Source organism: Lasioglossum baleicum, chromosome 7 (assembly GCF_051020765.1).
Source record: "Lasioglossum baleicum chromosome 7, iyLasBale1, whole genome shotgun sequence".
Lineage (NCBI taxonomy): Eukaryota > Metazoa > Arthropoda > Insecta > Hymenoptera > Halictidae > Lasioglossum > Lasioglossum baleicum.
Window position 1 is genome coordinate 17,682,421 of NC_134935.1, and position 15,024 is coordinate 17,697,444.

Here is a 15,024-nt window from a genome sequence, read left to right on the forward strand (position 1 = left end):
TTATCTGCGATGGTGGGACTGTAATGTTGTATTCAAACTGTCTACGATAATAATTCAATTGATCAAAAGTATATGTATATACAGTGCGAATTTAATTTATAGAAACGAGTGATCTTGCCGTGAAATACACTCGTTCGAATATTTCGTATGCCTTAAGATTTTATGTACACAGAGTGTGTTATTGTTTCTTCATTTTTTGTTCCGTTAAATTAATTTTTCTTCGTAAAATCGTGGCAAAAGATTGGTCTAACTCTTCATACATTGTAAACATACAAAACATTTGTTGACATTTGCATCATGATTCCTTACGAATTTCGAGCCGAATGTGTGTCTGCTGAATGTCCGGTACAAACACGAGTATAGTATATAAACGAAAAACTCAACGACATATCGCGAACGAGTACGGTCCAGAAAAAGAAACTGTTTTCCGTGTACCTTCGAATGACACGATAAACTTAAAGAGACAGCATCAACGTGTTTAAAATACCATGTTAAACACAATGAGAACACTTTAGTGCGCTTCATAGAGCAAACGAGCAGAGGACAAAATTTGTTTGGCAAAACAGTAACACGCGTGGATATTACGCGAAATATCTCGAATCAAATTAAACACATTAAACCTTCATTGACCATTTGTTAAAATATCGTTTGATTAAACAAGTATTCTTAGAATAGAAGAAATTTGCATACCTTCTTTAATTGCATTGAACAAATTAAATCAAATATGTATCGGAACGTGCACCAACAACTCTGCACGGCTGGAGAACACCGCGGAACACATCTCGCATGTGTATTCCACAGCATCCGGTATTATAGTTTCTGGAATATCATCCACGGGCGCTATAACACTATGGTGAACGGCCAACATCCGTTGAGGCGTCGACTCGACTTTCACACTGAGTTTCACGTTCCCGGCGCCAATTTCCTCGGCATTGTTCATCTGGCTCATATCGGGATGGTATTTATCCTCCTCGGCGGTGACGCTCGCCTCAAATGCAACTTCCAAATTACTCCCGTCGACCGCGTGCTCCATTAATCTCGCGGAGTCCGTGTTCTCCGTATTATTATTATTCTGCATCTCTTCCTGATCGATATCCATCGGCTCCTGTTTGATCCCGTGTTTCTGCTTCTTCATCTTCTTCAGGACACCCGACCTCTTTCTAGGTGTCGGTTCCATCTTCTCGTTCACGGCTAGAATGTTACCATTATTGTTCCTGTGATTATTACTCGGCACTTTCTGTGTGTTAGGCTCCAGCTTGATGTTCGCCAACGGCATCATCTGGTGCGTCGTTAGAGCTTTCTCTTCCTTTGGTTTCGTAAATGTGGCAGGTGCCGGTTGAAGCTTCCCTTCGATGTGATAGCTAACGTTCTTCGTTCTCGGTCGGTTCCTCTCGCCGCCCGGGAAGATCCCCAATTTGTGTTCATTTGGCATCACTTTCGGAGTCCTCGTTACCATTGTTTTGGTCTTCTGACCCTTCTTGACTCCGTCGCTACCGATCTCTACAGGCACCCTTGTTTTCTGCGTGTGAATCATTTTCGGTCTGCCAGGCTGACACGAGGTCTGCGACTCATTCTTCTTCTCCTCTTTCCTGAGCTTCTTCTTCGACAGCTTGGACTTGCCTGGGTTCAGCTTCGAATTGCTGACTATCGAGTTGATGTTCTGCAGAGAGCTCTCAAAGCTCTTCAAAACGTTTTGGTATCCCTCCTCGACGTTCGATCGATGCTGCTTGTTCTTCCTTCCGAGTTTCCGCTTGGTGTTGTCATCTGAATCGGAGCCTGCTTCCATTATATCGTATTGATCGGGAACACGCAACATCGTGTTCGTCTCGTGCGGCTTCAGCTTGCGTCTCCTTTTGTATTTGCGCGGTCCAGTCTGCGGCTGACGTCTCAACGCCGTGTTGTCGTCGCAATGCTGCACGATGTGCGCGACTATCTCCTCGGATGTGCCGTACGCATCGCCGCACACCTTGCACAGGTAAGGCGTAACGCTACCTACACACTTCGGATCGGGCCCGGAATGATGAGCGCGAACGTGCTCCCTCAGAACAACCTGGACAAATGAGAACGTCAATATGCGATTTACACGGGTGTTGAAATAATGCCTGTAAAATAGCACTGACCCTAACTATCGGTTTGGAACCAAACGCGAAAGATACGCGTAACTTTAGTTTCGTACCTTTGCGTTTGGTTCCAACCTAATTGTCAGAGGTAGTAGTAGACAGTAGTACCTAGATAATAGGGCGTAAATCGAGCTTTAACTTACTCTCTGATTGAAAGCACGCGGACAGATTGCACATCCATACGGTTTCTCGCCTGTATGAATACGTTCATGTTTTCTCAATGTGCCACCGTCAGCGAACGCTTTCCAACAAAATCTACAACCATACGGTCTCTCTCCAGTATGGATACGTATGTGAATCTGTTGCGAACTGCGGCTGCCAAATGTTTTTCCACATTCCCGGCATGGGAAAGAGCGGCCGCCCAAATCTTTATTATGCGAATGACGATGGCTGACCAAAGCTCTACCATCAGGAAATTCCTCTCCGCATTCGTCGCAAACCACCATTTTATTACGATGCGACACCATGTGTCTAAAAACCGAGTAAATAATTAGTTTTCGAACATTTTTCCCGTATCCAGAAATGTCTAAATACTAGAGGTGAATCCGAAAATGTTGGATCGAGACAGGTCAAGAATTTTATTCGAATTCTCGAACACATTGGGATTTATCAACACATCACTTCTCGCACATCTCTACTATATACTCTAATTTCTTATTAACATGAATATGGAAGGCTTCACTGTACCGATAATTACCTCCGTAATCTGGCTTTGCTGTGAAAACGTTTTCCGCATTTTGTGCACCCGAAGGTTTTATCAACATTGTGCACCCAAGAGTGCTTCAACAAACTCCGTTTGTCTTTACATGTTTTCCCGCAAAGCGTGCAAGTGTTCGGCGGAGCATCCTCGGCATGATTTTGACGAACATGTTCCGCAACTTCAGCATCGTCGCGACATCTTTCACCGCACAGTAAACACCGTCGACTGGGTGATCTGAGAACAATAAACTAATTAATATATCCGAATTTACGTACCTCTACAAACAAATTTTGTGCGAGTAGTACCTAGCGTGAAGTTCAGCGTGCGCTAACAATGCTAAAGCCTCTTCGAACCATTCTCCGCAAACATTGCAAACATGATGTTGACTCGAACCTTCCATTGTGTCATCTTCTTGCTTGATATGAATCCTAATGTAACCAATATCAAAATCAATACCATAATATCGTTTTAATCAGTCGAAATCAAATCAGTCAAAAGTAGTGCAGCAATATTTATAAATTCTTTTAATGTCTTCAGACTTTTGAGTTTGACCTGTCCAATTTTGTTATAAATGCATAAAATCTGCAGTCTACTAATTACATAAAATGATCTTACTTTTGGTGACGCTTAAGTAAGTCCAAACGATGAAAGGGAACACCACAGGTGTTGCAATAAAATTCTCCAAATCTCTCATCGCCTGTGTATGTGGCATCATTGTCATATTCCTCTGTGTCGGATTGTACGGTACCACCGTGTTTAGCGCGAACGTGCTCTCTTAAACTGTTAACATCCCAGAACATATCGCCGCATGATGTACATTCGAAAGGACTGTCGCCACCGTGTATACGCGCGTGAGACGCGAGTGCCTTTTCTCGTGCGAAACCAACACCACAGAATTGACACACGTATGGTTTTGTGGGGTCGGTTATAGGCCACCTTGGTGCTTGAGGTTCAGCTGATACGGACGTAATCTGATCGTTCCATTTGGAGCTTGACGCATAGTTACCACTGCATGTAGAATTTCTACTAGTCATTTCCTCTAACAAACGCGTATCTTCGTCAACATAATCGTAAGATTCGGTGACGTACTTGCCCACATCCATTTTATTATCCTCAACGCTACGTTTCGGCAGAGCAGAATAATTCTTGCGTTTCCTTGGCGCGCTAGACTGAACTTTCTTGCGTCTCCCTTTGGTAGACTCCTCTACTTCTGGCGCGAGAGGGTCATCGTCATTCAAATCGTCCTCCAAACCATCTCGGGATGGAGCGTATGCATGAATCTTTAAATGATTCATGAGATCACACTTCCGAGCATAACGTGCACCGCAAAGGTTGCAACCGTGAGGACGATCTGTCTGATGCGCCACCATGTGATTCATTAAGTTTGCTTTTTTCCTGAACCTTCTGCTACAAAAGTCGCACGGATATGGTCTACTGTTTGTGTAAGAATCTTGGTCAATAGGCAAAGGTATTTCCATGTCATCATATTCTAGTAAATTATCATGAGACACTTTAGAATCTGGTATCTCAACCCTTTAGAAAATTAAACGAATTAGTCTTTGAAACTTGATAAACACGAATCAACGTACATTCAGTTTTATTATAAAACCTACCCATCTTCGTGGCCAGATCTATCCCAATTGTCTGTTATCACTTCTTCTGTAACTTGTATGTTCAGATAATCGTGTCCTTGGTCTTGCGGCACTATGTATATAGACTCCATGTCGCTAGACTGCGGAACCATTAAGATTTCTGACTCTGTTGTAGGAGTAACATTTGGACCCGATTCAACCGTTTCTTCAACGGTGACCTCCTCACATGCTCCAATTACTCCTTCCTCTGGAGCAACTAGCTCCGCTTCTAAACCACATATCACTTCTTCGTGAATAACATTCCCCACCTCCTCCACCCATTGCAATGTTAAATCACCAGGTACATCCATTTTGTTGCAATACAGATTTACTTGATCACTGAAATCACTAGAATCGAAAAATGATATTGAACTCATTGGTACAACTTGTATTCGTCCACTAAAAAAATCTATTGAAATATGCCGTGTCAGAGCAGATTTTTTAATGACACTGACAATAATTACTGGTATGAACCTTTAAATTGTACATTGTACACGATCATTAAATGTTGACAAAACATACATTGTTCCAATACGTTCATTACCGTTCGATGTCCGAAGAAAAAATATAATTATTTACTGATATTAAACATAAAAATATAGCATAATTGTAACTTAAACCAAGAATGATTAATGTTTTTATAGGAAGAAAAGAGTAATAATCGTATAGAATTTTCGACTGCGCGGCTGAACGATTTTTATTTGCGAAAATATTCTTCGATCATCGATATAATTATTTAAATCAAGATCTTAGTGTACCTTTATATTACAATTGTTAAGTGGCGATGTCGAAAATGAAATTTCGTAGCAATGTCAATTAACGTGTACGCAGCTCGGAAACGCGAGATCACACGTCGGCGAGCATCTTTGGATTTTCGACGTTCGGCCCCGAGAAATTGTTCCCAACGAAGAACATTTAAAATTGTTGACGTCTAAGGTTATATTATATAGGTTATGACTTTGGAGGTTATAGCAAGTATATCCGAGTGGAAAACAGTTTCGCATGGAGAAAACGAGAGTGAGAAGTGGCGAATCTGTCGTCGGCGAAAAACAAAGAGTGGCCGATGGGGCAACTGTATTTTACATATGATCAAAGTAGTAGCCATAGCCTCTCTTACGCCAAGCCTCCTTCCATCCAATTACATATTACGAACCACGGCCAAAGCGGCACTCATTCACGCGTGAACAGAGATTTTCTAGCCCGATTCAGTTACGATACAAACAAAGTCGATCACAATGATTTACTTACTGTTCAAATGTCTTCCGCACAGCTATTAACCTAACCAAAAATACTCTATCGGGATCGAGAACAGCGTCGACCTTCGGTTGTTTTCAATTTGGAGGGGATACATTTAGAAATAAATTGAACAAAATGGCCGACAGACATGACTTTAAACAGAAACGACGCATAAGAGTAGACCGAACACCTTGTGGGCTTTCGTTACCCAAGTCGACTGCCTTATCGACTAGAAAACTAAAACCACACGGAACACAAGAGGCAAAACTCCCGCGTTTTTCCAACAACCAGCTTCCATTGCGCATGCGTTTCCAAGTACATATAAAGGAAACGAGGGCCGTGCTCGCCTTCGGAAATATGTAGAGTACTTGGGTGACGCAATAAGAGGGAAAATCTACACCGTTCAGTAATGGTCTATATACAGAATGTCCTTGCACGCGTTACGGCTCGAAATTGAGGAGTTCCCGCGCGTAATGACGCTGATTTGATCAAGTTGTTTTAGTTGTTTTAGTAAAGAGGACGCGCCTACTGGAATTGCTGCCACTTGATTGGGGAAGGAAGTGGCAACGCTGTATATATGTAGCTTACCAAGGTCATACAATCTGGGAATAAGATTTTGAAAAGATAAAAATTCTTGCATCATCCTTCCACATCATATTCCACATGCACGATAGTCGATCAAAATATTACTAAATAACTGAAGTATATATATATATAGTATTTTAGTGAGATTACAGGTAATTATAAGAGTATGAATGACACAGCAATAAAATGAAATTTTAGTGTCCCAGAAAGATGGACCATGAAAATGTATAATAGCAGAGAATAGCAAAATGGGGGCGATATATTTGTTGTCTGCTGTTGTCTGTCATCTACATGTTTCTACTGTATGGCTATTATACATATATACTCTAACTGCCAAATTTGAATCATTCCACTTGTTTACGTTTACGTTTTTGTAATTTGGAACGCTCGTGTAATCCCAGGCTAAGAGAACGTTCAAGTGACTTCACACAGTGACAGTATTTATAGAGAAGGCATTTTAAAATTGATAAAATATGATGAAGATTAAAGCACATTCGGCAGTGAGTACAACTCAAATTTTTACAAAGTTTCAAATTTAATAAGTTATATGTTGAACGATTTGTTAAAGATCGTTGCGATACTTTAAATCGTGTTGATAATAGTTCATATCTCTGATGATATTCTTATTGTATATTTCGATCAGGAAAAAATCAAGCCTCAACCAGTAAGAATCAAGGAATGTTTAACGTGTCCAAGACCAACAAACACTAAAAGTCATGAACGAGGTAATTTCAATATAATATTCCTTTTGATTTAAAAAATAACATTCAGCATTATTAATATATATTTATATCTTGTAGATTATATTAGACCTCAAGCAGTCAAAATACGATTACTTATGCAAGATGAAGAAAACAAGAAAGCAAAAAAAAGTAGCAGTCAGTATCACCTCACTTTTGCTATTAATTTATGTGTAAATAATTAATAACAGTCTATGCATTTCAGCTAAGAAAAAGATACTGCCCGAAAGATTAGGTCTACTCTTAAACAAAAAATCTTCAACAAAGGAAAAAGACAATGGTTAGTTCATAATTATATTTTTAATATAAAGGTATGTTTATACTAATATACCATTTATTTTTCTTATAGGACTGTGTACATACACCAAGTCTAAGAGTCCTTCCAGCTGTGCAAATAGAAATCTTGATTTTAATACCATGTCCGTTAGTACTGTAAATACTAAAACCGACAATATAGGCCTATTAAACAAGTCAACAAACACTGAACAAACATCCACAGAAGTTTGTAAACCAAAGATGAGGATAAGTATGTTAGCAGTACCAAATAGTATAAAAAATAAACATTTACAAGGATGCGTAAAAGAAGCAAGAAAGGATTTGAAACTCGATGTGGTGAAAGAAAATGTACCTTCTGAAAGGAAAAGTGCAGTTCCCATTTATTCTTCTAAAAGCATAGGTAGAAGATTAGGACAAAGCATTGTTGGGCACAATAAGAATGATATTACAGAATCCCAATGTAAAGTAACATCTAGTAAATGCGAAAGTGTTCAAAATGCGATCACTAATCAAACTTCTGCGAGCTCTTGTAAAATTCCAAGTGCGAAGTTGCTTGAAAAAGATACATGTTCTCTAGATGAGAATTATTTTAAATATCTAGGACCTGAAACGGTAAAAGAAGATGAGTGTATAAAAAGATTATGTAACAATTTGCAAAGTACAGAAATAATAGTAGCTGAGAATGGCCTGAACACAGAACATACTTCGTCGGAAATGTTGTGCGTCGATAGAAACGAATTTATGCATTTGAAATGCGAACTGGAAAATTTTATAAGCACAACAGAACAAAATCTAAGCAAGCTGAAATCAACATTAAGGAAATTGTTGTCTATACCACAACAATCGATCTCGCGATCTGACATTTCCAAAGAAAGAGAGACGAATATAACTTTGGATAAGGAAAATAAAGTAGAGAGTTGTGAATTAAAAGAACCAACGGAGGAAAATTCAAAATTTACAGATTCGTGTTCTGATGATTTAGAGAATCAAGTCGATATTGAGACTGTTAAGAAACTCCCTTCTCTGCAAAATACGCCTGTAACTGGAAAGTACAGACAGAAATGTCCGTTGAAAGAGTACATGAGCTTGAAGTCAAGCATGAGCTTTTTGCGAACTCCGGACGGTAAACATATAGATCATAGAATCAATATAGACGAATCTACTATTGAAAACAAATCCTACATTTCGAATAAAGTACTCGCGGAACTTCAAAATTTATATTCTGATTCTCCATTTTAAACAATTATGACTGACAATTTCTTTTTAAGCTATTGACAATTACTAAAAAAGAGATTACAAGAAAGTAATTTCGGTATTTTAAGGTGAAACAAAACCGAATTTCTTTATTTAAGCGATGAACTTTAATCAATAAAATATTTTTTCATTTATTCTTTTTGGCAAAAATTATCGAACAAAAGGAAAATTATCTTATTCATTAAAATTCATTGATTGAGTAAAAAAATTGGGCTCTATTTCACCTTATAATTCTTGCCAACCAAATGTGACAGAGTACAGAACAGATTAGGTATTCTATTGAATTTAAATTTTAGACTGGAAGTTGCAGTTCTAAATTAGCAGTAGAAATTATGCTGCCTTGAAAATTATATCTTGAATTGTAAATTGTAAATCACACACAACCGAATAAGTATTTCAAATTATATTATATTATTTATAAATATATTGTTGCTAATTTATATACGCATGTAATAGATAACTAGTTAATATATAAATGTATGTAAATAAAGATGCGCAAATTTTTCCACGGTGTGTTTGTTAAATAACAATACAAAGATTCATTGCGACAAACGTTCTTATAAATAGAAGTTACTATCTACTCGACATTGCCAAGAACCAAGGTTTTTACACCAAGGTTGTTAACATCATTTTTAGTGTGACAGTGTTCAATTTTTGCTTGGACCATTTTCGAAATAAATTGAGAAACGTCCACAAAAAATACGTCTCACTCTCGTTCGACATTGTTTGAACATGTTTCAATGTTTACAATGTCATACAAAAAAAATTTGGAAGAGTCTCGGAGACTCTCTTTTGTGAATCTATACAGTTTACTCGAGGGGGAGGCATCGAAAAGAGGGTTGCAAAGTGAAAAATGGTCGAAGTATAATGAGATGTAGAGTATAGTGTAGAAACACACGCAGCATAACCGATTAATTAGTGTATGCGAAAGTGCATCATGCGATTGCGTGTCTTCTAGGATGCTCGATCAATGGTACAACAGTTGAACAGTACAACACCATCTCGAGCTTGTTCGTTGGTCCTGTCACGGTCGATTTATTAACGAGTATATGTGTATATGATGACATTAAGCTGCAGGGCTCTTGTTTCTCAATTTTCTCGGTGGTATTGTTTTTGAAGCGGCCCCGTGCATTATGTTGCAGTTTTTAAACGTCTCCCAATTCGATTAAGATTATCGTGCAAATCGTCGAGATAAAAGGCGAAGAGAATGGCTCGGCCGAAGCAAAGAGTTAACACGGATATTTGTGCTGACTGCGGAGCTCTCGGTAAATATTACAATCCTAATTATTCCCCGACATGACCTTTTCTATCGTGTCTAATTAATTACAATGTCCCGCGATTAGTCATCCAGAAAATATTTGTTTCTCAGTTCGTTCAAACGAATAGCTGATCGAAAAAGGTTAATGTTAATTAAATACATATTTACACTTTGCTCTCGGGTCTTATTTGTTTATTTATTCCGTGCTCCCGCGCCGTAATCTTTTGTTCTTCTGTTACATACATTTTACAATTGTTTTGTTTAGAGCCAGGATGGGCTTCTCTGAACAGAGCTATTTTATTATGCGACGATTGTTGTGGTATACATCGTAGCCTTGGCCGTCATATATCCCATATAAAATCTCTTCACAAGAGTGTATGGCATACGAATCTACTCAATGTTAGTAGAGTATTACAAAACCTTGCGAATCAATGTGCATCCTGAATGGTAATGTATAATATATTTTTACAGATGGTGCACACATTGAACGATAACGGAGCAAACAGTATTTGGGAACATTCCCTTTTAGATCCTAATAACTCAAAAATTAGTAGAAGAAAACCGCAAGCTAAGGACCCATTGCAGTTAGTATTATGTTTATACAATAAGTACTTGCTTGTTGCATGAAAATGGGACCAGAATTTCAGGCAAGATCCGAGTATAACTCGGAAGAACTACTTATAGCTCCCTTACTATTGGATTGAAGCTACAATCAATATATACAGATAGCAATATAAAGAAACAACAATTACCCACCTTTTGCGAACAAAATGTAATGAACAGGGTTCGCGTAAAGAATGAGGATTTCATTTAGAGTGCAATGAGCAAGAACCTACTATAATAACAAATTCATGATACTTAGCGATGAATTTGTATGTTTGTATTTTGCAGCCCAGTGAAGGCTGATTTTATCAAAGCGAAACATCAGCATTTAGCATTTGTGTTACGTCCAAGTAAGGAAGAATGTTGCAGCGAAGAAGACCTAAGCAGGCAGCTACATAGTAGTGTTCGTACAAGTAATTTAGAAACTTCTTTGAGACTGCTCGCGCAAGGTGCCAATCCAAATTATTTCTACAAGGTACTTATAAATAAATTATTTAGAAGCTGATTGATGTTACAAGTGTAAACGTTCGTCTAACAAAATACTTGTTCCTACAGGAAAAGGGTACAACGCCATTGCATGTTGCTGCTCGAGCGGGACAAGCTCTACAAATAGAACTTTTAATCGTGAATGGTGGGAATCCCAGTATGATTGATTTCAATGGGCAAACACCAGCAGAAATTGCCAAGTACTTGCACATATATTGTATAGCGTATGAATATTAATTATTTAATCATATATACTATTATTTAATCATTATACGATCCTTCTCATGTAGGATGGCAGGGCACATAGATTCATCTGAGCGGATAATCGAATGCATGTACGAAGTAACAGATAGACTGACATACTACATATGTTCGCGTAAGCCAAACCACTGTATGGACGAACATATAATTATTCCGGATTCTTCGTTACCATTGGAACAAACTGACTTGAGCCTGGAAGGGAAAACTAAATTACAGAGGGTAAGTATCGAAGGTGTATGAGAACCCGAATATTCTCGAGAATCCGTCCCGAACCTGAGTAAAATTCTTAACCCGACATTTTCCGGTTCTCGCACACCTCTAGTGAGGATACATTCGACTTTTCTTCTTCAGTTACCAAACCGTTTGCTGGAGGAGCTGGCAATGGACGTGTACGATGAAGTCGACCGTCGTGAGAACGAAGACAGTAAGTTACTCGTTACGTTCTACGAACAAGTCGTTTTTTTCGTGAAAGAATAGATTTAGCATCTAGAAATGATTCTATATAGTATCAAAAATTCTTGGATTTGATGTGTATAGTTGTTTCTAGACGCAATTCATGCAATTACATGTTTTATTAATATGCATGTTTTTTTTATCGCATCGTTGTTAAGGAGAGGTGAGTAGAACCACAAGCTTGTTTTTAAACGATAGCTTAATTTTAAGCTTCAGCCTAGAATTACTAAATAGAGACTTACTTCTATAGAGATGTGATGTTTCTTTCATGTGATTTATCGACATTGTTATGTCAATTCTCGAATCTCTAATATTCAGTTTTTTCTTTTAACCAGTCTGGTTTGCTACTGCAACATTACCAGAAAGATGTACAGTACCGTTTCTACCGGTGAATCCACAACTATCGTCTACGAGAAATCAAGGTAGACAGAAACTAGCAAGGTTTACACCAAAGGAATTTGCTACGCTCATTATAGACTTGCTTATCGAGGCTCGCAGGAGGCACGTGCTTTCAAATAACGCGTCGTTGCAAGGTAGGCGAAACATTGACGTGAAGGAGAATATTAGTCGTATTAATGAGCGTATATGTCGATCGATAGATCCAGCTTTGTCTATGCTTCGTAAAGAACATCAAGGGAAATATGGATCCCAAATGTCCGACGACGAGCCTTTGTACGACAGCGTCGCGTCCGACGACGACTACGCGTTAACATCGACGGACAACGTGACGCCGGAATACACAACGTCGCAATTCAAAATGAACAACGAGGTGAGCACAGAGAATATACTCGTTCGCGTACAGCAATCTGCTAAAACAAGCGTAATTACGAATGAGAAAAGATGGATGACAACTTACTTGTTGGAATAGATAAAATTGTATGGTAACATATTAAAGGTACCGGCACTAGTAACGAAAAGAAGAATAAGGAATCGGCTAAGTACTTGGCTCTTCTGTAGACAGTGCTATTAGGCAAGTGCACAGGTCTGTTAGTGCATGTGCAGCCATCGCCAGAATTTGAGAAACTTGAATACTCTCTTTTTTTTTCTCTCTCTCTCTCTGTCTTTCTCATAATTAAAATACTTGCATCGTGTCACACTCTTTTTATCTACTAAAATCGATAACACGTTAATTCATGTGTTCTGTTTTGTAACAATCATACAGCGTGACTTGCAACACCGTTTTGTTTCCTCCTTTCGTTAACCGAGTTTCATAGAATCTCTTGAAATGCCATTGTAGGAAGCTTTCGCGCCGTTAGCCAAGGGTCTTCCGTCGGTCGTAGAAGTTCTGAAAAAACAATTAACATTATCCGAATCCACCGTCAAGGACCTCCGGGAACAAGTGCACGCTTTACAGAACACCATAGAGCAACTGACTCGCGAGAACAACGAATTGAAGCAGACGATTCGTGTAAGATTATCGGACGATTTCTACGATCGAAAGATGTACGCAGTCTATAAATCAGAGTGTAATCTACGATGATTGTAGGCGAAAGAAACGGCAGATGGTGTTATCAATGGTCACGTCGGTGGGGAACAAGAACCAGAATTGGAACCAGTGCTGGACATAAAGTCGTCTCTGAACAGGAACAATCAGCGACCTGCTTCTATGTATGAAACAAGGGAAGGTTTGCGGAAACCTAACTTGTGGTCGACGACCATTTGCCAGGTATCCATATCTTTGTATGAAAGCGTTCAGAATCCGTTTTGAAGGAAGATGATTCATGTTGTTGAATAATGTATAGGCGAAAAGAGATCCCGATTCGATGTCTCGCAATAACACTCAGAGTTTATGGGAATGCGGTACTCCCAGTCTTCCCCCCAGCGAGGAGGTGACCCGCAGAACCGAGCAGGTGACGAGAAGAATCCAGGAGCTGTGGATGGCCATGCAGGACCCGAAACAGCGAGAAGCTTTCGTGCCCTGCGCAGAAAGAATTCGCGTCGCGGTCGCCGAGCTAACAGCTATATTCCCTCAAGTAAGATTTCACGGTTTCCGAATTAGTTGAACCTGTAGAACAGCTGTTTACGTGATTTTTTGTCCAGAATCCTATCGAAGAAAATATCAAATCCGCTCTGCGACAATTGAATGGGAATACGGGCAGACTGCAAGCGGAGTGCAGCGGTCTTCAAAGATGCACCAGCGACGTCGAGCACATGGATCGGTGTCTGCAGCAAGTACGCTCCTGTGCATACGACATTGCCAAAGCGACGAAGCTTCTCGTTACGCAGTTCCAAACGTAACGAACGAAAGTATTACAAGTTAGGATGCGGTTCTACCGGATGTGAAAATCGCGTTTAGTACAACTGCACCCTTGTACGGTTTTCTATACCCGCGGGATGCATGTATATAACTTGTACAGAGATACACGTAACACTATAATACTCAGACTCATCACAAACGTTTAACAAGTATTCGTATTATACATCGCGTAAAAGCCCTTTGTTATCCGATACTTTCTTTCTTTCTTTTCTTTTTTCTTTTTTTTAATGTAAATAACAAACCCAATTTTAACACATCGACGTCCATAAGAAATCTCGAAACATGACATTCTTCAAGATACAATATGTATTATGTAACGTTTAATGTTTTACGAAGACTGAATAGCCACGAACCAATGAATTTTTATTAATATGCAATTTAAGTTTGTATATGTGGTTTTGTGAACGTAACTGTTGCTTGTATAAGCTGGTACGCGATGAAAATTCGAAACGTGGCAGTAGCTGAATTATATAGTGCAATACGAAACGAGGCGCAGCTAATTGTTATAAATTGTTTAGCGCAGTGATGCGAAAAACGATTCACATTCTAACAGTCGACAATACGATTGATTTGAAACCACGGAATTAACACTGACTGATTGGTTGTTTGTACGTCAAAGAGTTTTATTAATCAAAAAATGTTTTTATCGAATCATTTGTATGGGACAAGAACTACTTGATTAAAAGAGTCGATATCTATAAGTAATCCAGCTTATATCGAAGCACGATAAATGAGTGAGACGTTTGTCGCCAGTAAAGAAAAGTATTTCTTTTTTTTTTATATAATTATTGTGGTCGTACGCCATAAAACACGTTAGCGCATAATCAATACAATTGTGGTTAATAAGTTAAGTTTTCTTGTTGTAATGTTGAAGATAGGTATACATGTTCAACTATATAATAAAGTTTAAATATCGCGCTATTGTTGACTGAAATCACACGCTGACATACTTATTTACGATATGTATTGTATATGTTTTTGTATATCCAACGATTTCGGAAAAGTTTCGTAAAAATCCATATATATATAATCCCCTGATAATAATAATTTAATATTCATGCAAAACACACACACGCAAGGTTGTTATTTCGTGTCCCTTGACATTGAAAGTTTAAGTTAGGTTCCATTGTACACGCACATATATATATATATATATATAAATAC

General features: G+C 38.7%; 3 protein-coding genes across 8 annotated transcripts; 2 read left to right on the forward strand and 1 right to left on the reverse strand.

Moving 5' to 3' along the window:
• Positions 1 to 235: 235 nt before the first annotated feature.
• LOC143210513 (uncharacterized) lies at positions 236 to 5,860 on the reverse strand. 5 transcript variants are annotated; one of them, XM_076427412.1, is made up of 8 exons: positions 5,700 to 5,855; positions 4,434 to 4,925; positions 3,910 to 4,353; positions 3,436 to 3,828; positions 3,126 to 3,248; positions 2,818 to 3,054; positions 2,264 to 2,591; positions 236 to 2,050 (listed from the first exon to the last, which is right to left on the reverse strand). In XM_076427412.1, exons 2-8 carry the CDS (start codon positions 4,826 to 4,828, stop codon positions 719 to 721), a joined length of 3,252 nt encoding a protein of 1,083 aa, XP_076283527.1. In that variant the 5' UTR covers positions 4,829 to 4,925; positions 5,700 to 5,855; the 3' UTR covers positions 236 to 718. The 5 variants fall into 5 exon arrangements, with proteins under 5 accessions (XP_076283527.1, XP_076283524.1, XP_076283523.1 ...); XM_076427409.1 differs by having other exon boundaries at positions 3,436 to 4,353; positions 4,434 to 4,799; positions 5,700 to 5,860; XM_076427408.1 differs by having other exon boundaries at positions 3,436 to 4,353.
• A 187-nt stretch (positions 5,861 to 6,047) lies between these two features.
• Positions 6,048 to 9,084, forward strand: LOC143210524 (uncharacterized). Its single transcript, XM_076427438.1, has 6 exons — positions 6,048 to 6,389; positions 6,471 to 6,772; positions 6,916 to 6,997; positions 7,073 to 7,150; positions 7,218 to 7,292; positions 7,362 to 9,084. Exons 2-6 carry the CDS (start codon positions 6,746 to 6,748, stop codon positions 8,525 to 8,527), a joined length of 1,428 nt encoding a protein of 475 aa, XP_076283553.1. The 5' UTR covers positions 6,048 to 6,389; positions 6,471 to 6,745; the 3' UTR covers positions 8,528 to 9,084.
• Positions 9,085 to 9,536: 452 nt separating this feature from the next.
• On the forward strand, positions 9,537 to 14,991 carry Git (ARF GTPase-activating protein GIT1). Of its 2 annotated transcripts, XM_076427431.1 has the most exons (13): positions 9,540 to 9,807; positions 10,066 to 10,199; positions 10,272 to 10,384; positions 10,692 to 10,878; positions 10,959 to 11,089; positions 11,180 to 11,369; positions 11,502 to 11,574; positions 11,939 to 12,136; positions 12,203 to 12,372; positions 12,841 to 13,011; positions 13,090 to 13,269; positions 13,346 to 13,576; positions 13,644 to 14,989. In XM_076427431.1, the coding sequence occupies exons 1-13, from the start codon at positions 9,750 to 9,752 to the stop codon at positions 13,839 to 13,841; spliced, it is 2,034 nt and encodes a 677-aa protein (XP_076283546.1). In that variant the 5' UTR covers positions 9,540 to 9,749; the 3' UTR covers positions 13,842 to 14,989. The 2 variants fall into 2 exon arrangements, with proteins under 2 accessions (XP_076283547.1, XP_076283546.1); XM_076427432.1 differs by lacking the exon at positions 10,066 to 10,199 and having other exon boundaries at positions 9,537 to 9,807; positions 13,644 to 14,991.
• Positions 14,992 to 15,024: the final 33 nt, after the last annotated feature.

Coding starts and splice junctions, on each gene's coding strand:
- LOC143210524 (XM_076427438.1), top strand. CDS start 6,746: ATGATGAAGATTAAAGCACATTCGGCA. Junction 6,998..7,072: donor CACTAAAAGTCATGAACGAG/GTAATTTCAATA, acceptor TATATCTTGTAG/ATTATATTAGACCTCAAGCA. Junction 7,293..7,361: donor AACAAAGGAAAAAGACAATG/GTTAGTTCATAA, acceptor TTTTTCTTATAG/GACTGTGTACATACACCAAG.
- LOC143210513 (XM_076427408.1), bottom strand. CDS start 4,828: ATGAGTTCAATATCATTTTTCGATTCTAGTGATTTCAGTGATCAAGTA. Junction 3,055..3,125: donor CACGCTGAACTTCACGCTAG/GTACTACTCGCA, acceptor TATTGTTCTCAG/ATCACCCAGTCGACGGTGTT. Junction 2,592..2,817: donor AGCAAAGCCAGATTACGGAG/GTAATTATCGGT, acceptor CTCGGTTTTTAG/ACACATGGTGTCGCATCGTA.
- Git (XM_076427431.1), top strand. CDS start 9,750: ATGGCTCGGCCGAAGCAAAGAGTTAACACGGATATTTGTGCTGACTGC. Junction 10,385..10,691: donor CAAGCTAAGGACCCATTGCA/GTTAGTATTATG, acceptor TGTATTTTGCAG/CCCAGTGAAGGCTGATTTTA. Junction 10,879..10,958: donor ATCCAAATTATTTCTACAAG/GTACTTATAAAT, acceptor TTGTTCCTACAG/GAAAAGGGTACAACGCCATT.